The following is a 24841-nucleotide window of genomic DNA, read 5'->3' as shown; positions in this document are numbered from 1 at the left end:
TGTGATTCTGTTCCTGTTCTAGTTGGTTGCTTAGTTTGGGTTTTTTTTAGGTTCAGTTGTTGATAGTTGTGAGTTCGTTGTCATTTTACTGTTCAAATTTTTGATCATCTTCTTTTTCTTAGATAAGTATCCTTAATATTTCATATAATAAGGACTTGGTGATGATGAACTCCTTTAACTTGACCTTATCTGGGAAGCACTTTATCTGCCCTTTCATTCTAAATGATAGCTTTGCTGGATAGAGCAATCTTGGATGTAGGTCCAACCTTTCAGGACTTTGAATACTTCTTCCCAGCCCCTTCTTGCTTGTAAGGTTTCTTTTGAGAAATCACCTGATAGTCTTATGGAAACTTCTTTGTAAGTAACTGTCTCCTTTTCTCTTGCTGCTTTTAAGATTCTCTCCTTATTTTTTATCTTTGGTAATGTAATTGTGATGTGCCTTGGTGTGTGCTTCCTTGAGTCCAACTTTGGGACTCTCCGAGCTTCCTGGACTTCCTGAAAGTCTATTTCCTTTGCCAGATTGGGGAAATTCTTTTTCATTATTTTTTCAAATAAGTTTTCAGTTTATTGCTCTTCCTCTTCTCCTTCTGACACCTCTGTGATTCAGATGTTGGAAGGTTTAAAGTTGTTCCAAAGGTTCCTAAGCCTCCTCATTTTTTTGAATTCTTGTTTCTTCATTCTGTTCCGGTTGAATGTCTCTTTCTTCCTTCTGCTCCAAACCCTTGATTTGAGTCCCAGTTTCCTGCCCTTCACTGTTGGTTCCCTGTATATTTTTCTTTATTTCATTTTGCATAGCCTTCATTTTTTTCCTCTATTTTGAGACCACACTCAACCATTTCTGTGAGCATCCTGATTACCAGTGTTTTGAACCTGCGTCTGACAGGTTGGCTATCTCTTCCTCGCTTAGTTCTATTTTTGGAGCTTTGATCTGTTCTGTCACTTAGGCCATATTTCTTTGTCTTGGTATGCCTGTTATGTTGTAAGGCTGGGAGCCTTAAGTATTCTCCAGGGTGGGGCAACCCACGTTGTGGTGCTGTATGTCGGGGAGGGATTAGAGAGGGAAAAATGCTGCTTATTTAACTCTCAGAGGCTCTCAGTCACTTCTCCCACTACCCTCAAGCAAATTGAGCCCTTCTGGTGCTGATTCCCTGGTGGGTGGGTTTGTGTACATACTAGGACCCTGTGGGTCTCTTCAGTGAACTCTCCTGAGAAGCTGGGAGTTTCTCCTGCCACTGTAACCCCCACAGGATTTTACAGCCAGAGGTTTTAAGGCTTTCTTTCCTCGTGCTGGAAACTCACCCTATTGCATGGTCTGTCTGGCTCCCTAGTTGTTCCTCCTGGTCTGTCCACATGCAAATGTGGGACTGCCTGGCTCTCCAGCTGCTGTCTTGCTGCATATCCTCCACCCTGGCTGCCCATCTCTGCCCCTCCTACCAGTCTGGATGAAGGTTTCTTTTTTACTTCCTTGATTGTCAGACTTCCACACAGTTTCTGGAAGTTCTGGTTATTTTTGTTTTTAAATTTGTTGTTGTCCTTTTGGTTGTGCCTCAGTATTTTGTGTCAAGGTGATCTTTTTATAAAATGAAAAGAAACTCCTATGATTGATTACAGAAGGTGGTTATGGCTGGGTGGTTTATGGGGTTTTCTTTGTTTTTCTTTTTCTTCTTTTTAACCTTAAGCTTTAAGTTGAAACACCCTCTTAACACGGGTCCTTGTGCTTCCCTTCTGGGGAGGCAGTCCTGAGGGGGTGAATATGCACACGGTATGCATATGCCTATGGCACATGTGCGTGTGGTGTAGCGGACTGCACCCACCTCCTGCCCCTGAACCTTTGCCGCTTGGGTTGTTGTGCTGCTTTCCCTTTACTTTGCTACATTTCTATAGTTAAGTTGGTTTTACTTGAGTAATTCATGTTGAGGGAGAAAAAGTGAAAATACCCTTAAAGATGTGTTTCAAGTCATCCTGCAAATAAAAGTAAATAAATGAAGTGGCAGATGGAAAAAAAAGTCAAATGTATGCAAATAGGCAAATGCTAACTAATTTCCTTTTCGTCCCTCTGTCGTTATAACTAATACTACAAGTGACATGTTATGCATGTTCCCACTGCCAGGACCGTCACCTTTTCAGTTATTTTCTCAGATTAAACTTCAAGAAATGGAAATCCTGGGTCGAAGGATATAGACACATTTATAGCTTTTAAAAAATATACTGCCAAATTGTTTTCCAGAGAAATTATAATTATGTAAAATTATAGTAATGTTCTAGGGTAATATATTCTGAGGTATCGTTAACCCAAAGAAATCTTTTATCATGAAAAATACTTTAGAAAGCCACTTTTGAAAACATTGATCAGAAATACACAGTTGTAATCTTTAGATCCATCTGCTATTTTACATCAAACCAAAGCTGATATTTGGCTGATACACACTAGAACTATTCTAGAACAACTGTACTATTACGTGTGACCGGCTTCTCTTCTAAATATCATCATATATTGCTATATACTTAGAATATTACTCTTGCGTCAAACCTTTCTTCTGCTAACTGCTTAACAGTGAACTAGAATTGCTAAGAGCATTCCTATTGATTTTCCCCCACAGGCGCACGATGGGCATGCCACTTACTTGAGATTCATTATTACATCAGCCTTTGATCATTTTGCAGCTGTGTATAGCATTTCTGCAGAGGGGACAGCAGTCGCAAATCTTTCTTAGTAATTGTAACAAAATGATTTTATGTGATTTTTAACAATATATTTATTAAAAAATAAAGTTGTCTTTGATATAGTTTATTAAAGGGATTTGTATCAATCTGTTTCAGTTATTATTTATTTTCTCTTTAATGTTTTGTGCAAAGGAATTTGGTGTCATGCTCAGCAGTGATGGCCACCATGGAAGATATAAGAAAGCTCTTGCTTCAGTCTATAGCTTAATTGAGGAAGTGACTCTGCGTGAAACTTAGCTGATAATACATTGTGTCCCCACAGCATCTAACATGGGACCCTTCAGGTCTCGGTGCATTAATTTTTAAATGTATTTATTGATTGATGCAAGGGTCTAAGTGAGTAAGTAGTATATAGACAGTACACGATGTATGAGTGCAGAAAAGAGAAAGTACTTATGGGAAGGTTTCACAGTGGTCATGGAACTTGAGCTAGGCCCTATGGAACAAATCATTTTATTTTTTCTTTTAATTTTATTTTGTACTGATTTGAAAACCTCAGAGAAGAGGCAGGCTTTCTTCTTTCTTTCCAAAGATGTCCATTGTTCTGGATATTTCTGTGTGGATATTTTTTGGATGAGATTAACCCTTAAATGGGAGGACTTTAAGTAAAGCAGATTGCCTTCGATAATGTGGGTGGGCCTCAACCAATCAGTTGAAGACCTTAATAGAACAAAAGACTGTCCTCTCCTGGGCAAGGAGGAATTCTGCCACGAGATGGCCTTTGGACTTGTACCGCAACGTCAGCTCTTTTCTGGGTCTCCAAGTCATCATCGTGAAAAATGTTCATTGATTAAGGAAGGGGGTCCACTCTAGATCCAAAGAGATGTGAAAGCTCCAATAACCACATGTCATGTTGTTTCTTATTTGGATGCCAATTTGGGCAAACCAACTGAAAAGAGACAGTTGGTTTAAGACTTGGAAAATCTGCTTATGGGCTACTATTACTCATTTTGCTAGGTGTGATGCTGGCATTAAGCTTTGGTAAGAAAATGCCTGTATTTTTAAAGATGCACATATAAGTATGTAGGATTGAAATTACATGATATCTGGGATTTGCTTTAAAATACTTTCGTAAATGAAAAAGTGTTAGTCGAAGCAAATGTGGCCACAAATCATTGAATCTGGGTGATGGATATATGGGGTTTTGTTTTACTAGTCTCTCTAATGTATAATTGAAATTCTTCACAACAGAGAAATAAGTTTAATGCCAGTAAGGACATCTTTGTGTGTGAATGTTTGCCTGCCTCTCAGATGATTTCCATAGAAGAGATTTTCAGAAAGGGAGTACTCAGTCAAAGTTAGGAACAGTTTTAAGGCTCTTAAAACTTTCGGATAAATTGTTTACCAAGATTTGTTATACCAATTTACTCCTGGTACAGGAGCTTTTAGATAAATGGAGGAGAGTAAAAAAGGTGTTCCAAGAGCAACATTGGTGTGATCAGATGTGAAGGTGAGTACTTTTTCATAACATACATTTGGGAATGATGAATATGTAAATTGGACAGGAGCAAAGAATAGACTAAAACCACACATTTCAGCCACATCACAGAAAGCCGTTGATACTTTCAGATATTTTTTCTGTAGCCACTTGAGGTTTTTGAGAAGGCAGGTGACTTAGAGCAATTGTGTTCGTGTTCAATATATTGAAATGCTGTGGATTTGCTTTCTGCCAGCTTCCTAAACTGAGATGTCAATACTTCTTTGTGTGAAAAACACCGTGCTAAGCTTTAGAGATTGCTGGAAGGGATCTTCAGAGATTACCTGATTGATCTCTTTAGCAGAGGCCTAATAAATTATTTCTAAATCTTTTTTCTCTGTTTCTGTGTTTTGTGGATGCCCAGAACAAGTTCATGTAATACTCAGAATACCATTTTGTGATATTGAAAATACCATTCTTTGCGCCGGCTGCTGTGGCTCAGGGGGTTGAGAAGCTGCCTGCAAACCAAAAGGTCACTGATTTGATTCCCAGTCGGGGCACATGCCTGGGTTGCTGGCCAGGTCCCTGGTTGGTGGTGTGGGAGAGGCAACCAATGGATGTTTTCTCACACACTGATTTTCCTCTCCCTCTGTTTCTCTCTCCCTTCTCCTTTCTCTGAATAAATAAGTAAAATCTTTTTAAAAACTATTTCTAAAAAGTAGCATCCTTTAACCTTCATTCATTTTCACCTTGCAAGTTTCAAGCAATAGATATAATCATATGTGGCTTTAGCCTTTATTTTGTTTCTCACTGCTGGACCCTATCATCTTTTTAAAGTCTGGTTTGCCCTGCATTGGCTTCCTCTATCCCCCGCACTTGGCCATCGCTCCACCTGCACACCAACTCTTGACTGCCAAGATGCTGTGTGTGCTACGTGGTTTAGACCTTTGCAGTTTCCTCTGCCTGGTGGGCTCTTTTTCTTAGGTTCCTTAGGTTTCTGTACAGCTAGCTTCCTTATTTACTTCCAATCTTACTCAAAGGATACCTGCCCTCATTGGAAGGCTAGCCAGCTCTCTGGGGCCTCTTTTATAAGAGCACTAATCCTATTGATGAGCACTCTGCCCTCATGACCTAATCACCTCCCAAAGGCCCCACTTCCTAATACTATCACACTGAGTTCTAGGATTTAGGGAGTGAATTTGTGTGTGTTGGGGGGTGCGGGGGGGCCACAGGCATTCAGACCATAGCAGTATTCCAGGAAATTTTGATATAGAATAATTAACACTACAATATGTCTTGGTGAAGTTAGTGAACTTCTAATATAAAGAAAGAATTGGATAGGTTTCCAAGCAGAATAAAAGCAGTTCAAGTGCCCGGAGAAATAAATTAGGCTGGCTTCAGACTTCTTGCATTTACTTCTAGGCAACAGTGGAGCAATGTCCACAAATCTCTGAGGGAGAGAGATTGAAACCCAAGACTCTGAAACCCAGCCAGGTATTCTTCAGGTTTAAAGGCTATAGACTGGCATTTGTGAGCATGAAGACTTCAGGGAACACAGGATTTACATCTCCTTGAAAAAAGTCTTGAAACTTTTTAGATATCCTGGAATCCTTCCTCTGTTGAACACCTAACAGTGGTGGATAAAATACTTTAATACACCTTCTTAAATTAATGACTGACTTTATCAGAAAGGAAGGACCTAGTCTGTGGCCAGGAATGGACTGACAGCACACCCCCGGGGAGGCGAACAAGCACTAAAGGCAGGGGGCAGTTCTGAGGGCATAGCTGGAGCTTTGGTTTGCTAGGCCCCTGCCAGGCACGCAAGGCAGTGCCTTGCATCTGCCAGAAAGGGGTGTGAACTCACTGCTCCACAAAAAGCCAGTTGTCCCAGAGAGCTTCATCCTCAGAGAATAAGTGATCTGGGGGGAAACCTGTCAAAAGCAGAAAGACATATCATGATGAAGTATTTCCTTCAAATCAGTTGAGGTTGTGACCGCAAATTGTACTCTGAGACAGAAAGGACATACTAACAAGCTTCATTCACCTACCAGTAGTTTCCCATGTTAGCCAAACAGAACACGGTTTTTCTTACTATCTAGACCCAGAAAGTTCACCTTCAAAGAGAAAAGCCCTTTATCATGAATTAGAATTGAGCCCAAACCTCTTGCAGTCTGCTACACATATTCTTTTTCCGCCTTTGCCCATGTAGTTTTCTCCACTTGAGTACCCTTCTCCCTTCCCATGTTCTCCAAGTCTCCATACCAAACCATGGAAGTACTGGGCATCCCAGAGGTCACCACCTCCGTAAAGCTTTTCCGGGTGCACCGACTCAGAGGGCTTGCTCTCCCCTCTGCACTCCCCAAGCACTTAGTGTGTACCTCAGCTCTAGTCCATCCTACTTCCTACTTGAATTATGGTCATCACAGTGTACATCTGGTCTCCATGAGGTTAAGTTTCTACAGGACAATAGTTGGACCTTGTCCATCTCTGCATCCCACAGCACCCAGAGAAGAATCAGTGCTCAGTTAATGTCTAATGCATGAAAGTGAAGAGAACTGAATTGGAACACTTGGGGTCTATGTTATCATTCTGAACACTCTTCCGTTCCAGCTACTGTTACTTGTTGAAAACTGGGAGGTTTCTGTGCATTTATAGACACGAATTGGAGGACCATCCGCAGTTATGCAGAGGACTGTGGTCTCACAGGCTCTCTCCTTTTGTGGGATTTAGGACTTAGGATTTAGGACAGTGCTCACGTGTGTTTTGGTTCCACCACATTCATAGTGACTCAGCACTCAGTATGCCTTCACACACTCAGGCCAGTATTGAACAGTTGCTTTGGCAAGTTGAAGAATTTTTTTTAATATATTTTATTGATTATGCCATTACAGTTGCTCTATTTCCCCCCTTCATTTCCCTCCACCCTGCACACCCTCTCCCCCACCATTCCCCCCTTTAGCTTATGACCATGTGTCTCAAGTTCTTAAGATTCTATATTTCCCCTACTATTCTTGCCCTCCCCCTATTTTCTACCTACCATCTATGCTACTTATATTCTGTACCTTCTCCCCCCTTCTCCTTCTCCCATTCCCCTGTTGCTAACCCTCCATGTGATCTTCATTTTTATGGTTTGCTCCTGATCTAGCTGTCTTCTTAGTTTGCTTTTGTTTTAGGTGTGGTTGTTGATAACTGTGAGTTTGCTGTCCTTTCACTGTTCATCTTTTTTATCTTCTTTTTCTTAGATAAGTCCCTTTAACATTTCATATAATAAGGGCTTGATGATGATGAACTCCTTGAATTTGACCTTATCTGAGAAGCACTTTATCTGCCCTTCCATTCTAAATGAAAGTTTTGCTGGATAGAGCAATCTTGGATATAGGTCTTTGGATTTCATGACTTGGAATACTTCTTTCCAGCCCCTTCTTGCCTGTAAGGTCTCTTTTGAGAAATCTGCTGACAGTCTGATGGGAACTCCTTTGTAGATAACTGTCCCCTTATTTCTTGCTGCTTCTAGGATTCTCTCCTTCATTTTAATCTTGGCTAATGTAATGATGATGTGCCTTGGTATGTTCCTTCTTGGGTCCAACTTCTTTGGGACTCTCTGAGCTTCCTGGATTTCCTGGAAGTCTATTTCCTTAGCCAGATTGGGGAAGTTCTCCTTAATTATTTGTTCAAATAAATTGTCCACTTGTGGCTGTTCCTCTTCCCCTTCTGGTATCCCTATAATTCGTTTAAAGATGTCCTGGAGGTTCCTAAGCCTCTCCTCATTTTTTTGAATTCTTGTTTCTTCATCCTTTTCTGTTTGGTCATTTTCTTCTTCCTTCTGGTTTACTCCCTTGATCTGAGTCCCAGTTTCCTTTCCACTACTATTGGTTTCCTGTGTATTTCCCTTCATTTCAATTAGTTTAGCCTTCATGTGTTCCTCTAATTTGTGGCTAAAATCAACCAGTTCTGTGAGCATCCTAAACACCAGTGTTTTGAACTGTGTATCTGAGAGTTTGGCTATTTCTTCATCGCTTAGAGTTATTGGCTCTGGGGCTTTGAGCTGTTCTTCTTGAGCCATAATGGTTTGCTCTGTTTGCACCTGTTTGGTATGAGGAGCGGAGCCTTAGGTGTTCACCAGGGCAGGGCCACCCAGGTCGCTGATTTGTGATGCTGTATGTGGGGGCGGAGTCAGAGAGGGACAATGGCAGTCCCCTCTCAGCTGGAGCCTGTGTGGTCTGTCTCAGTCTCACCGCATGCTCCTTCTCCAATTATCTGTACACAAATGTGTGACCTTGGTCAGCCCTCAGTGGGTTCACCCACTGCTACTCCACACCTGGGATCCGCCCACTGCTGCCAGCCTGGGTCGTGTTCTGTTTGGTCTGGTGGATCTTTCCTGCCTGACCCCACTCTGCTGCTGGCTCTGCCCCTATTACTGGTTTGGCTGGAGGGTTCATTGTTGTCAGACTTCCGTATAGTTCAATTTTCTGTTGTTTGGCTGCATTTTTGTTGTTAAAACTTTGTTGTTTTTAAACTTGGTTGTGAGAGAAGGTACAGTGCTTCCACCTATGCCTCCATCTTGGCGGAAGTTGAAGAATTTTTATCGTGTCCCTGCTGTCCTATTTTCTTTCCATACATCAGCCCTTAAAAGGGAGGCCAAGGAGGCAGTCGTGGAACCACAACAATGATATTAATGGTAATAGCCAACGCTTCCGTGGAATTTTCTTCAAGCCAGCCATGGTTCTGAGTGCTTTACTCACGAATCCTCTCCGTGGGGTAGGCACTACTCTATAATAGGATGTCCCCTTATAGTTCTAGGTACCAAGGCATCTTAACCAAGGACACATAGCTAGCCAGGCATAGAGCCAGGACTCTAGCCTTGAAGTTAGAATCTCAGCTTGTTATTTACCAATAACAGAGGGTTTGTCTGAGACCCTCCACAAATTACTTAGAGTGGGGCTCTGATTTCCTTGTTTGTAAAATTGGGATCATAATCTCCTCTCTGAGATATATAGAGATTAAATAACATCTGAAAGAGCCTGTGTCTGGTAGATGACTAAAGATAGCTAGTTTTAAAAGTGAAATAGCACATTAATAATATTAACATTGTAGAAATGAAGGCAGAGCCAAGGAGAATGTGTTTTCATGTTAGAAAAATGTCTCCTAAGTCCATTCCTTTTGTCATGTTGTGAAGGTAGTTTGCGTCCAGGGTAGAAGAATTCCCCAGTGGGAGTTTCCAAGACAGAGCCACACTGGACATGTAGCATAGAGACTGAGCGTTCTCCCCTTCACACAAGGCCCTTCCAGAACGTGGTGTTTTTGCTGATCAGATTACTGTGCAGGTGGACACAAGTTAGAGAAGAAGATACAAAGATCACACTACAGCGATCTTGAATGGGCTGATATATTTTAATCATTCTGTATTAGCTTTCTGCATCTTAAAATATTTTGTTTTCAAATCAGGTCACAGCCGTATGTACTTTGGGCCGTGGCCATCATAAACAAATATGAAAAGAAGCAGAGTTAAAACGGGTGAATACCAATGGTTATTCATTCATCTGACATAATTTAACACAAATCACGATTAGGAGACTTGCAAAAAAGGAATCTGAGAAATAGAACTTCAGGTGTGAGTTTCTGCATAACTGAATGCACTTTGCTGGTGCCTGTTGTCCAGTTTGGTCAAGGTTATCATGTTTTGGGGAAGTCAGTCCTCCCCGCCCCCTAGTATCAACTCTGTGGATAAGATAGTAAAAGGTTCCAGAGCCAGATTTCTTTGAAATATATTAAAAGATTGTAAAGCGAGTAACCTCCTCTTCTATGGTAGAGTTGGAGATGTGTTACCATGGAAACACCCCTCACGACCACCACCACTGACTGGTTTTTCGGTCTTTTGGCAGGGAAAGTATCACCATCCTTACTCTCTCCTCGCACCCCTTCTCCCTCCTTTACCAATTCCTCGTCTCTCTCTAAACACTTGGAGTTCTCCCCATGCTTGGTTCTAAAAAACCAGTTCAGTGTATTAAATGTCAACGCCATAAATGGCCAACTTGGTCAAGTGCATTTACCTAGTGTAAGGGATGCCATATCTAACCCCTCGGTATTAGAGCGACTGCAGAGAGACCACCCTTCAGAAGCCCCTCGCCCGCGGAGTACCGCTGCTGTCACCCTCTGAGACATCGTGCACTGAAAGCGGCCTCCACAGCGGAGGCTGTGTGGACCTGTACATTCCTTAACACTCAGCTCTCTGGCTGCTTCATTTTCTGATTATAAAATTGTTTGCTCAGATCAGAAAAATTTGAGCTAGGAATTCAACTAGGGATACAGGTCAAGAGGTAAAATCCAGCTGGGTTGCGGGGAGAGCCAGCCCTTGAGGAGTCCTCCTCTTGGTCACTTGGAACTGGGGGATCTGTCCAGATTAACTGTGGAGCTTTTCCAGAACAGCACGAACCTCCTCGGGATGATAGTTCCAAGGGCCAGGTTTACCCTGCAAGAGAAATAAATCAGCATTCCAAGACTTCTGACTTGCAGGAAGTCTGGGCTAGTGATATCCAGGTGGGAGCCATCGGGATGGTGTAGTCGATGGCAGGCAAGTTGTGCAAGATCACCCAGGGAGAGCATGTGGAGTGGCACCAACATTGCACAGGAAGACAGCGTGTAAACAGGAGGAAAACCAGAGGGGGTAAAACAAATAGTTTCAAAAGGAGAAAGGGGTCTGTACATATAAACTCTTCTCCCATAATCATACATTCAGACTGGCCTTATCTTCTCCACCCCTCATGTAAGTTCTGTTCGTTCTATACCAGAACCCCCTCTGCCTGTCCAGTCCCACTGCCTACCTAGTTCAGCCCTCATCCTCTTCTACTTAGGTAGCTGTCTCACCTCCTGACTCTGCCCTGATTTCTCCACTCTATTCTTCACCCAACAGCCAGGGATCTTTTTAAAGTAAGGATCTGAGCATGCCTCTCCCCTGCTCAAAACTCTTTAATGGCTCTCCCTTGCCCTAAGTCTCCTTGATTCAGAATGAGAGCCTGAACCCAAGTGCCCTGGATTCTCCATTCACACTCTGCCCTAATGTGCTACAGTGCCTTTGCCCCTCCTCCTCCTGATACTTGCAATGATTTCCACTCACCATGCTCACGTGGGTGGCTCCTTACCCTGTAGCCAAGAAATTGATACCTCCTCTGAAAAGCCCACAGTTCCCCAGGGGTTGGAAAACTGTCTGAGAGCTAAGTCTGTCCTGATGCCTCCACACTCTTGTTTACATCTTGTCTGTGCTGTTTTTGTGTTATACTAGCAGAAGTGAATCACCACAGCAGGCACTGTGTGGCCAACAAAGTTGAAAATAGCTATTACCTGGCCCTTCATAGGAAAGGTTTGGTGACCCCTACCCTGGAGTCTTGGTACTTGAGATACTGTAACACTCTATTTGGGTCTTTCTTATCCCCCAGACTGTGAGCACCTTCAAGTAAGGTGTGGGCCATTTTAAATTCGTTTTCATGTTTTTAGTGTTTGCACAGGGCCTAACCCGGGCTAGGGACACAGTGCCCAGCTTGGCTTAATCTAGCCATCTGAGAACATGTCTTGGGGAGGAGAGGGGAAGAAAGGACCTGAATCCTTGGCACCCTGGGGATTCATCTACAAGTGTGTTTCACTTGCATACATAGGGCCAGCTTGACCCGTGGGCAGAGGAGTGTCCACACGGTTGGGCTTCATGTGCTCTCCAAGGCTGGAGAGCCCCCCAGCGGCTGGCACACTCCGTTTCTCCCTCGGAGAGGAGGCCTCAGTGCCCAGGGCGGTTAGAGGCCATGCTTACGCCCCTCGTGGAGCCAGGCTGGAAGCCTTGAGAGGAACTCAGTCCTTTCAGAAAAAGGGAGCCTGGACTCAATTCCTGTCTTGAATACCTGTTTCAGCGTTTCCTGCTCTGAACTGCTGAGTTTGCTTTCTCTGGGCCTCCTTCAACCTCACCAGGTTCAGGCCTGCCTCACAGATTAGCTGCTTCAGACCCTCCCACTCTGGAATCATCCCATCCGGAAGAGTCAGAATTAGACTCAGCCTTGTGCAGTGTGACCTTGGGCAAGTCAATTCCGCTCTCTGAGCATTGTTTATGAAATGGAAACAACATTCTCTGTCTCTCTCAGCTTCAGACTAATCCAGGGCCAGTCTTCTGGGTTCAGAAGGCTGCTGGGAGGCTCCAGCTCCCGTCTAAATGCTAGGGACTTTCTGTGCATTATGTCATCCCCTGTGACCTGGGAGCCAACACCCTCATTTTTCAGAAGAAACTGAAACTCCAAAAAACAAAGAACTCGCCCATGGTCACATGGCTAGTAAATGGTTGGGCAGCAATTTGAATCCAGGTTTACCTGATACAAAGCCCTTTGCACTCCCTGGGTCCCTGCCCCTGGGGTGTATGTGGGGGGGTGAGGGTGGCCACCACCTTATAGAGGATCCTGCCCTCCTGGAGCACGTAGAACCTGTCTGGCAGAGCCGCGTAGAGCTGGCTGCTCTGGTTCTTCATTGTGTCCACCACCACAGGGCACTGGGGGCTCTTCTCCAGCAGCCGGTGAGCTGCCTGGAGGCGGTCCTGGAGGTTCCGGTGTTTCCTGATGACCACGTTGTTCTTAAAAGCCCAGCCATCTACAAGACAAAGGCCAAGCAGTGGGCCCCACAGGCGTGGCACACACCTCCCACAGACTCGAGTCCCTGCCCCTCACTATACACGGGGCCGGGATAGCAGAAACAGGAGCCCTTGTCCATGATTTGGCCCAGTTTCCTACAGGGTCCAGCACAGATAATGCCCCTTGTTTATTCCAAATTCATAAGCATGTAATTCTGTAACAACAATATCACACTCAAGCACACCATATGACATTTTAGGTAAAATTTTCAAATTAGAACTATAAATTATTACAACCCCATTGTTACCCTACCAACCACACTTGAGCAGGCCTTACTTCTGCCAGACTGTGAATTATGGGTAAATGCACAAGATCACGTAGGGAGTGGTTGATTCGGAACTGAAGCCTATGGCTGCGGACTTCCAGACACCCGCTCTTCAATGACGCAGTCCAACAGACCGGTGCTTCTCAAACTTTAATGTGTGACTCACTCAGGGACCTCACTGAAGGAAGATTTTGGTTTAGTCTGCCTAGGGTGGCACTGAGTCTAGCTAGCTCCCAGGATGCTAAGGCTTCTGGTGCTTGGACCACACTTAGAGACAAGGGTCAAGAGCAGTATTTCTCTAAGCATGAGCTGCCCAGACCAGCAGCATCAGCATGACCTGAGAGTTTGTTAGCAATGCAACTTCTCAGGCCCCACTCTAGACTGACCAATAATAAGGTCTAACAATCTGTTTTAACAGCCTTCCAGATGATTCTAACACATGCCAAAGTTTGAGAACTAGTCCTCCAGAGTCTAGACAATTTCCCTCTTCCAGTTATTCTCCACCAGAGTGTTCCTTCCAAAATGCAAATCTGACTGTGTCACTCTCCTGCTTAGATCTTTCAGTGGCTCCTTGTGACCTTCAGGATAAATCCCATGCTCCTCAGTATGGCCCACCAGGTCCTTAGTGAGCTGGCCCATCTCTCCAGTCTTCCTTCAGCTGTTTGCTCCAGTGAGGTGGGTATAATACTTGGGGCTCCTTGACTCACTCACACTCCAGCTGTCTCTCACTTCCACCCTTTTCATCACAGATCCTGCCTCCAGCTGCTGTGGAGGACTTTCTATTTTCTTGTTTGGATACTGCAACTTCTGCTGCAGCAGCCGATGGGTGAGATCGACTGACAGCCTCATGTGATAAGCGGTTCAGGGTGAGCTTAGAGCCAAGTACAGCTGCTCACCTAGCAATGCCCCTTATTTTCATCCTACGCAGTCTTCCTGCCCTTGATCTTACTATGTTCTACATCACCATCCAAAAATCCCCGAGAATGATTTGATCATATGTTTTTCTCTACTTAAACACCAATTACAAGACCAACTCCTTAGCATGGCATTTAATCACCCCTGTCATCTCTCCTCACCTGCATCACCAGTTGTGGCTGCTAGTCCCTCCACATCTGGCCAAAGTGGACTCCTCCTCAAACAATGCTGACACCTCTCTGCCCTTTCTCCTAACAATCCTTCCATGTATGAAATTCTACATGTCCTTTTAAAGCTCAACTCTGCCCTGGCAGGTGTAGCTCAGTGGATTGAGCGTGGGCCTGTGAACCAAAAGGTTGCTGGTTTGATTCCCAGTCAGGGCACATGCCTGGGTTGCGGGCCAGGTCCCCAGGAGTAGGCATGCAAAAGGCAACTACACATTAATGTTTCTCTCCCTCTCTCTCTCCTTCCCTTCCCCTCTCTCTAAAAAATAAATGAATAAAAATCTTAAAAAATATAAAAATAAAAAGTAAAAGAAAAACTCAACTCTAACGCAGGGCTTCTCAACATTGGCACTATGGACATTTTGGGCTAGATAATTCTATGTTGTGAAGGGCCATCCTGTGTGTTGTAGGGTGTTGAACATCATCTCTGGCCTCTCCTCCCTAGATGTCCGTAGCATGCCCCCAGCTTTCAATTTGTGACGACCAAAAATATTTCCACCCCTGGCCGGTGTAGCTCAGTTGGTTGGAGCATCATCCTGTGGACCAAAAGGCCATGGTTCAAACCCCAGTCCGGGCGCATACAGGAGGCAACCAGTCACTTTCTCTCTCACATCAATGTTTTTCTCTCTCTCCCTTCCTCTTTCTCTAAAAGAAATGAAAAAAAAAATGTCCTCAGGTAAGAATAAAAAAAGTCTCCAGATATTGCCAAATGCCCCTGGTTGACAAAAATCCCTCTCAGTTGGGAATCACAGTTCTAACCTCCTCTGCTCCGGGAAGGGTTCCCTGATATAGTAAGCTGTATAGTATTGGTCAAGCTCTTCAGAATCTCTTTAAATTCTCAGTTTTCTCATTTGTTAAATGGGATTAATAGAAACTATTCATTGTTAGAACTCACTTAGCAGATGGCTGTGAGGTTTAAATGAGATAACATGTGTGGAATTCCCAGTACTCTGCCTGGTTCATAGAAGCTGCTAAAAAATATTGCTTTATTTTATCTGACTGCCCCCAAAATAACAGACAGGTGGGAAAGAACCCAGTCTTTATTATATACCACCGATTTTCTGATTTTTTTTTTCTGATTTTCTGCTCTGGAGATGTTCCCCTCACCCTTAAACCAAGCCAGTTAAACCTGCTTAACTTTAAATAGAAAGGGCCTTTCAATTGGCCTCATTTGCCAGAGTGCCCTTCTGTCCATTTACAGGAGGTGGCGCTCATGAGCTAATAGGCCCACAGATGGGGGGGAAAAAACAACAATAAATTGCTATGTCCCCTTCTACCTGCCCCATTTCTCAGGAGCCTGGAACCCAGATACTGTGGCTATGGGTTCTTTGGAAGTTGCCTGGCCTGTGTTCACAATAATAGTTGCCTCCCAGGGTAATATAAGTTGCTTAAGCCTATCAGCAGAATTCGCTTCACCTTCTCAGTGCTTCAAAGTCTTTCCCCCAAGAAAAACTAGTATTTAAAGTATTTATTACCTGCCTCAAGACATCAAAACTTTGTAGATGACAACACCACCAGCTTCTTTTGCATCACGGTTAGGCAGTAAGTCTTGGCCACCCTTTGCTCCATGGAGCTTCACAGCAGCCTCTAAAGGCAGGAGTGGGGGGGCGGGGCAGGCAGAGGCCTTGCCTCTCAACTCCAGCTGTGAACTCCTTAGAGGCAAGAACTGTGTGCATCTTTCACCCCTATATCCCTAGGCCCAGCACAGAGGTGGGCACACAGCAGGCACATGGTAAATATTGCTGCATAGGTGATTCTGTGAGATCAGTGTTGTTATCCCAATTCAGTGGCTCGGAAGCCAGCATGGAATGTAAGTTCCTCCAGGTTGTGTGTCCAGCATGTGATGGGGCCAGGACTCACATTCAGGCCTGAAAGTCCAGAACCTCTTCCTTGCTCCACACCCTGTGCTTCCCCATAATTTACCTGGAGAAACGTGGTGTGTGGGAAGAAGGAAGCCACCTGACTGGGCCACAGACCACAGGCCTCCTAAAATGAGTGGACCTTCTAGAATTAGATTCTCATTAGGAGTATGCAACCTAGATCCCTTGCACGCATAGTTCCTGGTAGGGTTCACATTCCTTTGAGAATCTAATGCCCCTGCTGATCTGACAGGAGACAGAGCTCAGGTAGCAATGCAAGCGATGAGGAGCGGCTGTAAATACAGATGAAGCTTCACTAGCTGGCCCGCCACTCTTCTCCTGCTGTGCAGCCTGGTTCCTAACAGGCCACAGACCAGTATTTATTCTGTGGGCCTGGGGTTGGGGACCCCTGTTCTAGACCTTGTTACTGCTCCAAGTGTGGCCCCTGAACCAACAGTCTCAAAATCACGAGGGGAGCTGGCAAGATGTGGCCCATCTCAGAACCCTCTGAAGTCCAACTGAGCTAGAACCTGCATCTTAGTAAGATTCCCAGATGATTTAAGTGCAAACGTTAAAGTTTGAGAAGTGCTGCCCCAAGACAGTTACATCAGCCCTGGCTGAACTTCAGCTGTCAGCTGAGATGACATCAGTGCATCAACTCCTCTCTGCCACGGAGACCATAGACACCTGGAAGCATCCAAGGTTTTTTTCTTTAACCGATGGCTGCTGCTCTCAAAGGGGTAGCTGACAAACAGGTACATATGCTTGTATTTGCTCTTCTGAGACCTATGCTCTTTAAATTTTATTATGGAAATTTTTAATTTTATTTTTGTATTGATTTTTAGGGAAAGACAGAGAAACATTAATTTGTTGTTTCACTTACTTATGCATTCATTGGTTGCTTTTTGTATGTGCCCTGACCAGGGATTGAACTCGCAACCCTGGTGTATTGGAATGGCATTCTAACTAACCTGACCAGGGTAGAAATTTTTAAATATACATAAAAGCTGAGAACACTGTATGTACCTATTACCATAAGCTAATATTTTAAGTCGCCCCAAAGTCTTCATGAGGATAGGAGGTGCCAGTTAAAGAACACGGTATTGAGTTAAAAGCAGTTCTCAAACCTTTGGGTGCATATAAATCGAGATGCAATCAAATACGCATTTTCAACAAGCAAGGCAGGAGGCACTGACACCCGGGGTCCTCGGACTGGACTGCACTGGAGAAAGTGCTGCCGGACCAGCTTTGCTGATGATTAATTAACAGCAATCTCTATACTTACAACACATGGATAAGCCAGCAAGGCCAATACTGGCCTAAAACCCTCACTCATTTACCCAGCGCTTATGAGCTCTAAGTCTGTGACATGGACTCTGCCTGGTGCTGGCTGACAAAGACGAGTGTTGCATGAAGGTGGGTGTGTAAACGGCATCCATTCTGCTCGGCCACCCAAGCCTTCTTGCCTTCTTTAAATTGTGGGTTTAAGAATTGATCTCCATGACAGCCAGGGAGAGAAAAGTGTACCTGAGCATTTTGTAAAGTTCATGGGGCTTAGACCGAGCTGTAGACATTTCAGGGAGGGACGTGTCTGCTCATTGCAAGGAAGAGCTTTCTCACAAACAGAGCTGTTGGCAAAGGAACAAGATTTCCCATGAAGTAATAAAGATGGGTGACCACCTGTCAGGGACTGAAGAAAGAATTCCTGTCCCAGGTAAAAATCGGGCCTGGAGAATTGATCCTCACAGTGTGGTCCCCAGACCAGTAGCTTCAGCATCCCCTGGCGTTTACTAGAATTACAAATTCTCAGGCCCTGCCCCAGAGCTAACGCAGACTCTGGGGTGGAGTCCAACAGTGGGTTTTAACAAGCCTTCGAGGTACTTCTGATGGACAGAGATGAACCACAATGCGCTTCTGAGCTCAGAAAGTCTTAGGATGGATTTCACAAGTCACTGAACAGCAGCCATTTTACTTGTGGCATTTCAGGTCTAAATTTCTCGTAACTGCGTTTATATGAGCTGCTCTCCCTTGATTTCCCTATTTATCCATTCAGAATGTTAGATGCTCCCCCAGCTAGACCCAGTCACTCTGGGTTTTCTGCTCTGTGTTCCTAGTTGAAAGCACAGACTGAAATCAGCAAGAGGTGGGTAAACCTGCAGGGACTGGGAGATGGTGGGGGAACGGGGACCCTTTCCCTCTCCCCTCCTACACCTCTCCCACACCCAACCTTGGGGGAAGGGGAGCAAGAAAAGAGAGGGCAGGAGGAGGTAGGCACAGGGAATCTCGTATACCTGATGCATGTGCTTCTTCAATGTAAATGACGAGAAAATCTGCTACGGAACTAAAGTCTTCAATAAGTCTATTGAATTGGTCAAATTTGAAAAGAAATGAAGGTCAGGTGCAACTTCCAAAATTCAGCACCAGCGGCCTGTTGCCTGAAACAGAAATGAAACCATCACCATCCAATAATCCACACACAGCAGTTGTTTTGCAAGCCCCGCCATCAATCTTGCTTAAATTCTGTTATATTCCCCCGTCTAAGACGGGTCGAGGGCACAGTGAGGAGCTGAAGCATAGAGAGCACGACTTAGCAGAAGCTGGAGCCAACTTACTCTTCTCTAGAATGAGGGGCTTTATCAGGTGGTCTTAGTGGACCACCTGCAATTGCTGGGTGGGAAAGAAAAGAAGGATGAAAAGAGTCCCTTTCATGCAGTTTAGAAGGCAAGCACATATCCATTCTTTCATGTGATGTGATCGGTATACTACAAGGTAGACAACTTTTCCCCTGTTTTATGGACAAACTGAGGTTTATCGTCTCGTTTCATATCACACAGCAGGCCAGTAGAGGAGCTGAAATGAACACTCTGGCTCCCAGACTCTCATTCAACGCTCTTCCCACTCAAAGCACCTCTGTTCCTTCATCCATAAATGGACACAGTAATAAGACTTACTTTGTAGGATTGTTAGTAGAATTAAAGAAGTTAACACAGATGAGGGGTTAAAATGGGCCTGGTCCATGGGAGGTGCTCAATAATGTCAGCTGCTGTCATTAGCTATTACCTACTTCCCGAGCTATGAAGTGGGGAAGCGGCGAAAGGGACTCCGCAAGGGGAGAAAAGGGTGGGTGGGAGCAGGGCCACCTACATGATTTGCTGGGTCCATTGCAAAATAAATATGCAGGCCCCTCGTTCAAAAAGTGGGGGCACATTCAGTGACTCACCAGGGCTGACTGAACCCTACCACATGGATCTTTGGTTCTGAGGTCACTGAGACAGCAGAATTCATCCATGGTCCAGTGGTGGTTCCCTTGTCAGGAATGGTGGAGTCCTGCAGTGTTGATGGTTTCCCATGGCAACCACATGGCTGGCAGCATCCAGGCCTGACTGGGATGCTAAAAGACAGACTAGGCTCAGTGCTCCATGTGCTTGGTTCTGGAGCTCCTACAACACTTTTCTAATATATTCCTTCATCTATGGATGTGTATGCAGCCAAGAAAACCAGAGTGAGCTTCTGTTGCTTGCAAGCCAGCACTCTGACTGCACAGTAGGGCTGTGCAATGAAAAGAAATGATCAGATTTACACAGAGGATCACTCTGGCTGCTCAGCGGGGAAAGGGCTGATGTGGAATGGAAGTGGCAATGAGAAATATGAGGGATAAGGGGACACGAGCTGGTGTGTGGGCAGTAGAGAAGGGAAAACTGGAACTGACGGGACTTTGCTGATGGAAGGGGAGTAGAGGGCTCTTAAGTCCCTCTACTCCCCTTCCATCAGAAGAGGTAGGAGCTGGGCAGCCAAAATTGTAACAAATATCCGCCATCCTTGGTTTGTATCTTCTTGGCATCCTGTTCAGATTCTTCACAGTGCAGGAGAGCCTTCCCGCTCTGGCCCGTACCTGCCTCTCCAGCCACGGCTCTCACTGCACCCCAGCCTGGCTTGGGTCGCATTGGCCTTGCTGGTCCTTGAACACACTGAGCTCTGCCTGGCCCCCCTCTAGGGGAGAGGCTTGTGGTTTCGTTGGTCAGTTAGTCCCTCTCCCACTTCTGCAAAGGATTTGAAACAGTTTACATATGTAATACATTATTAAATAGAAATTTTTAAAAAATCATGCCCCTCTGGAAGGCAAAGAAGAGGGAAAAGTGGAACACAAATAAATGGGCCTTCAGGGTCCCTGCATTCATTATAACTGTGCTAATATTTGACTGTGAGTTTCTGGTGACCAACTACAAGGGGAGACAATTGGTTTTGTATTTCTCATTCGTCAGTACAGGAGGAGAAAGCAGACCAGTTTCTCTGGAGTACAGAGTCCTCCTTGTCTGTGGCTCTGAGGTCTTCTCACAGAAGGCCATACAGGGTGTTGGTTGATTGTGCAGAGTCCTCCCATGTGATGGGGTCGCCCAGGCCACCGCAGGAGAAGCTCAGAGGCCAGTCATGGCCAAGTGGCTGGCCGTTGGCCTCCAATGACCTCAGGGAGTCACCCATCAGATAAGAATCCAAAAGAGTTAAGGTCAGGGCTAGAGTTAAATATTAGCTGTCTGGAATTTGTTTTTCATTGAAAAAATAAAAGACTCAACATCCACTGATTAGGACCTTAGAAGAGACAGAGCCGTTTGTTTATCTACATGTAGTGTGGTGGGTACAGTCATCAGTTCTGAGGGCAAAGTTTAAACTCAGTTCCCTACTTTCCTGGTAGCAGAGAGAGAAAACACGAGTACAAGGGGTAGGGGTGCCGAGGGCTGACACCCTGCCTGGTCCATAGGCCGCGGTGCAGAGACACTATTTCAAAGGTGTTGGGCAAGGACTGTCCACCCCGACTCACTGGTACAAATGGGAAATGTTCTGTGGTCCCAGTGGACTCAAACCTACTGTCACAACCCCAGACCAGTGAGTTGACCCCTGCACTGGGCTCTCAGAGCTGGAAAAGCCCATTTATAATTACTGGATGACACCTCATAAATATGCTTGGAGAGATTTTACATAATATGAAATAAGGGCTAAGATATCAGGTTGCAGATTAACTCCTAGGTGCCTAGAAAAGAAATCATCAGACTTGCCTTCAACTATAATACACCAGTTAATCAGTGTTTTGCTGTATGTGTGTCCTAAGGCCTGTGTGTGTCATGTGTGTGCATGTGCATGTACATGCAGAGTGGGGGTGGCTAAGAGTTTCTCTGAGCATCTGCTATCTTACTCAAAGAAAAACTGCGCTAGCTGAGAGTGAGAAGGCACAAATTCCAGTTCTGGCTCTATAAGAACTTGCTGTGTGACTCTGAGCAAGTGATTTACCTCTCTGGGCCTTTGTATCTAAACAATTGAAGAGCTGGCTTAGGGTACCATAAAGACTCTCCTAGACCTTCCAGTCTGTGGCTCTCAAATGAGTTCAGATTTATAACCAAAGCATACAAACAGAGCTTTTTAGCGACCTGCTGGGTTTCCAAAGCAGTTACAGGGTGTCTTTCTAATAAGTAGACCTGATCGTGTTTAACTTCTTGCTTGAAAATCTTTCTAGAACTCACCAGTACCCTCAGGATAAAATCTACTCTTTGGTAAGACATATAAGGCCCCCTAAGCTCTAGTCCCTGATGGTGTCTCCAGCCTCATCCTTCACTCCTTCATGCCTCCCACCCCCGACTTCTCCCAAACTGACCCACGCTCCTCCCCACCTCAGACCTCTGCTGCTCCCGCTCTGTCCTGCCCTGCCCCTCCCCCTTCCTCAGCTACCCCGAGGCTCCACCATCCCTAGACAATCGGCTCACCGCCTTGTCTCCAGGAAGCTTTCCTCTGACTAGTCCCTACCTGCCCCACTTCTCCCAGAACCCCCTGGCTCTGCGTCTCACTGTGCCATTTCCTCTCGGGATTACGAGGTCTGCCGGGACAGAGACCAGTTGTGCTGATTGCTGTACCAGCAGCACCTGTTATTTCAGGGACTCTGGGTCAAGGTGCTGAATGCCAACCCTATTTCATAAATAGTGTTCTTTTGTCTTTCAGTCCCCTTCTCCCCTCTTCCTTCAGTCTCAGGTACAGCAGCAGAAAAGCAGGGGTAAACAGAGCAGTCTTCCTAAAAGGCACACGGGCTCACTGAAATGAACAGTCAAGAGCAAGTAAATTCTGTGAATTGACCATGTGGCAAGTTGTCTTTCATGGAATTGATCGCTAGATAATTGATATTCAGCACATCTGCCTGGTTCTCCCACAGTGCTTGGCACGTAGTAGATGCACAGTAAAAGTTAGTTGTTATTCGCATTGATCTTATTATCAGCCGTCACTTGGTAAATGTTTGTTGAGCAAATAGAGGTCATTTGTCTACCCTAGTTTAAAGTCATGATCAAAAACTCTTGGCTTTCCTTTTTTCTTGAAACATGTTCCCCTTTTCCATTCTCAGAAAAAAACCTTACTCATTCTCCAAGGCCTAGTTCCAAAGCCACCTTTTCCAGGAAAACTTCCAAGCCCTGGAGGCATAGTTCATGCCTCTATAGCCTCCCCCAACTCACGGAACCATAGAATTTGTTTATTACATCCATCTGTTCTGTAGGACCATAAATTCCTTGAGTGAAGAAGCAAGCTCTTACTTAACTCTGTGTCCCTGACATCTGGCTGAAGGGCTGGCACATAGGAGGTGCTCCTGAATGCTGAGGTGCTGTGAAAAAAACGGGAAGAAGAAAGCCCTGATTCCGGGTCCGACTCAGTCCGCCATCAGCTCTGTTACCTTTGCCTCTGAGTTTTCTCCATTTCCTCTCTAAAATGAGAGGACTGGATTAGGTCAACATTTCCCAAAGGGTGTTCTTTGGAACCATCAATATGATGACAGGCATTTCCTCTGGTGGAGAGTGGGGGGGTGGTGTGTGTTAGGAAAATTTGTTAGTGCTGTGTTAAAGTTTTTCAAGTTTTGTTCGTTTGTTTTTAAGCTTCGAGTCTGCTCAGAGCCTTTTATATGTTCATGTTCACTATGAACTTCCAAGAGGAGGGGATAGTGTGCAGGGATTCCCAAAGTACTTTTTGACCAGGGGACTTCATGTCCGTGGGATTTGTGTTCCAAAGAACACTAGATTAGTCAACAGCCTCAGGGACCTTCTCTACTGTGCCCTGGGAATTCAGTGATGAATCAGATACAGACCTGTTGCAAGACAACCATTGAGCAAGAAGAAAACACTCTCGTGCTTAGGCTGTCTGAGGCTGAGGAGGAACGACCAGAGTCCAAGGAGATGTGCAGACGGAGGGCCATGAACCCACAACAGAGAGAGCACGTGCCCAGCTGTAAGCATCTGAGATGGTTTCACAGATGGAGAGGCAGGAGAGCAGGACCCTGACGATGAGAGGTATTTGAACTGTTGGCAGTGGTGTGGATGAGCCAACAACTCCAGCAAAGACAGAGAAGGAAAAGCACGAGGGATGTAAAAGATCCAACAGTTGTCTGCAGGCAGCAAACAAGAGGGGAAACTTACAGGTGGAGTTGGAAAAACAAAAGCTGGAGTCAGTATAGGAAGGACCTTGAACACAAAGCACAGCCCAGGGAGGACCTTGAGCATTTGTCCTGAATGCAGAAGTGGGGCTGCCAAAATTTGGTGAGTTGGGGTGTCCATGGGCCAGGGATGTGCTTGTGGAAGGGTAATCTGGCAGATATTTACAAGCTGGGTGGCAACAGAGGGCACAAGCAGGAGGAGGAAATCCTGGCAGGAAGAGCGGCTGTTAGGCCAAAAGGAGAAAACTGCTCTGAGGGGTTTTTAAGAACCCAAACAGATAGAGCCGGTTTGCCTGGAAGAGTCAGAGTGCACACGAGAGATCTTCAACAAATATTTACTGAGCAACTACCATGAGTCAGCAGTGGCCATGGGGGAACAACAGGGGATTAAGAGCCATGGTCTCCGCCTGCACAGAGTTTGCAGACTAGGGAGGGCAAAAGACATTAATCATATACCCACACATAATTACAAGCAAGGACAGGTGTAAAAATAAAGAAAAGTTTAGGAAGTTCAGTATACAAGAGGCGTCAACCTAGTCCAGGGAAATAGGGGTTAGATTGTCACAGAAGTGTCACTGAGTAGAAGGCTGAAGGATGAACAGGACGTGACCGGGCAGGGAGGGGCTCCAAGTGCATCTCAGGCGGAAGCAACCATGCAGCAGCAGGGCTGCTGGAGGAGCTGAAGGCCAGAGGGGCTGGTTTGTAGTCTGAGTGCCTGTGAAGATGCCGATGACACCCAGAAAAGCAGAATCTAGGAAAAGTCCTGGTTTCAGGAGTCAGGAAGAAGGCAAGAAGCCAAAAAGGGAGCTGGAGTAGGAGAAGAATTCAGGAGTTTCCAACCCATCTCCCACCCGCATTGACCATCCCTGTTCCAAGCACCCTCAAGCTGTATCAGCCTCCTGACCTTGCATGAAGTCCCAAATGTTACACGTCTGTCCTGAGAGGCGAACCACGGGGCAGTTTGGGGCTAGACCCCCTTCCTCAGTCTTGTCCTCCAATCGTTGCCAACGAACCTTCAGGAGAAACCAGAAATACTGGATGCCAAAGAGGGTCGGAACCCAGTTTTCATAGGAGAAGTGTGGGTTCTTCCGGTTCATGGCCAAGATATTCTGCTTGACTCTCTCGGGAAACAGTTTTAGTTGTACTTTGCCCAAGGCCACATGCAGGGCCACCTGCAAGAGTACCCAGAGCCTCTTCAGCCACAGTCCTGGCTGGGCCAGCCCCATCTCGGCACAGCTGGACCTGGCTCTGAGGCTGATGGACAGGGACACTGAAGTTGGGCCCCACTGGGCGGAGCTGAGCAAAGGTGCAGGGTGGGAGT

General features: G+C 45.4%; 2 protein-coding genes across 9 annotated transcripts in view; one reads left to right on the top strand and one right to left on the bottom strand.

Moving 5' to 3' along the window:
* IFT25 (intraflagellar transport 25) overlaps nucleotides 1-2741 on the top strand; it is a 28351-nt gene extending 25610 nt beyond the window's left edge. For 2 of the 3 annotated variants that reach the window (XM_037161721.2, XM_053655394.1), the window contains exon 6: nucleotides 2601-2741. In XM_037161721.2, coding sequence (XP_037017616.2) covers nucleotides 2601-2714 — 114 coding nt within the window. In that variant the 3' untranslated portion in view covers nucleotides 2715-2741. The remainder of the gene's footprint in view (nucleotides 1-2600) is intronic. The other variant, XM_053655395.1, reaches the window with a different exon arrangement.
* A 4436-nt stretch (nucleotides 2742-7177) lies between these two features.
* Nucleotides 7178-24797, bottom strand: DIO1 (iodothyronine deiodinase 1). Of its 6 annotated transcripts, none has more exons than XR_008389693.1 (5): nucleotides 24425-24797; nucleotides 23176-23364; nucleotides 19305-19455; nucleotides 18356-18499; nucleotides 7197-10610 (listed from the first exon to the last, which is right to left on the bottom strand). XR_008389693.1 is itself a non-coding variant. In XM_037161734.2 (5 exons), exons 1-5 carry the CDS (start codon nucleotides 24744-24746, stop codon nucleotides 10542-10544), a joined length of 924 nt encoding a protein of 307 aa, XP_037017629.2. In that variant the 5' UTR covers nucleotides 24747-24794; the 3' UTR covers nucleotides 7203-10541. The 6 variants fall into 6 exon arrangements, 3 of the variants coding, with proteins under 3 accessions (XP_053511366.1, XP_037017629.2, XP_037017639.1); XR_008389694.1 differs by lacking the exon at nucleotides 19305-19455 and adding an exon at nucleotides 22631-22698 and having other exon boundaries at nucleotides 24425-24796; XM_037161734.2 differs by lacking the exon at nucleotides 19305-19455 and adding an exon at nucleotides 12561-12760 and having other exon boundaries at nucleotides 7203-10610; nucleotides 24425-24794.
* Between the last annotated feature and the right edge of the window lie 44 nt (nucleotides 24798-24841).

This window comes from Artibeus jamaicensis, unplaced genomic scaffold, assembly GCF_021234435.1.
Source record: "Artibeus jamaicensis isolate MK-2021 breed Jamaican fruit bat unplaced genomic scaffold, CSHL_Jam_final scaffold_1019, whole genome shotgun sequence".
NCBI lineage: Eukaryota > Metazoa > Chordata > Mammalia > Chiroptera > Phyllostomidae > Artibeus > Artibeus jamaicensis.
The sequence above is the reverse complement of the archived record's forward strand: the minus strand, read 5'-3'. Positions and strand labels throughout refer to the sequence as shown.

Excerpts from the sequence above, each read along its gene's own strand:
- DIO1 (XM_053655391.1), bottom strand. The coding sequence starts at position 8,204 with ATGGCTCAAGAAGAACAGCTCAAAGCCCCAGAGCCAATAACTCTAAGC.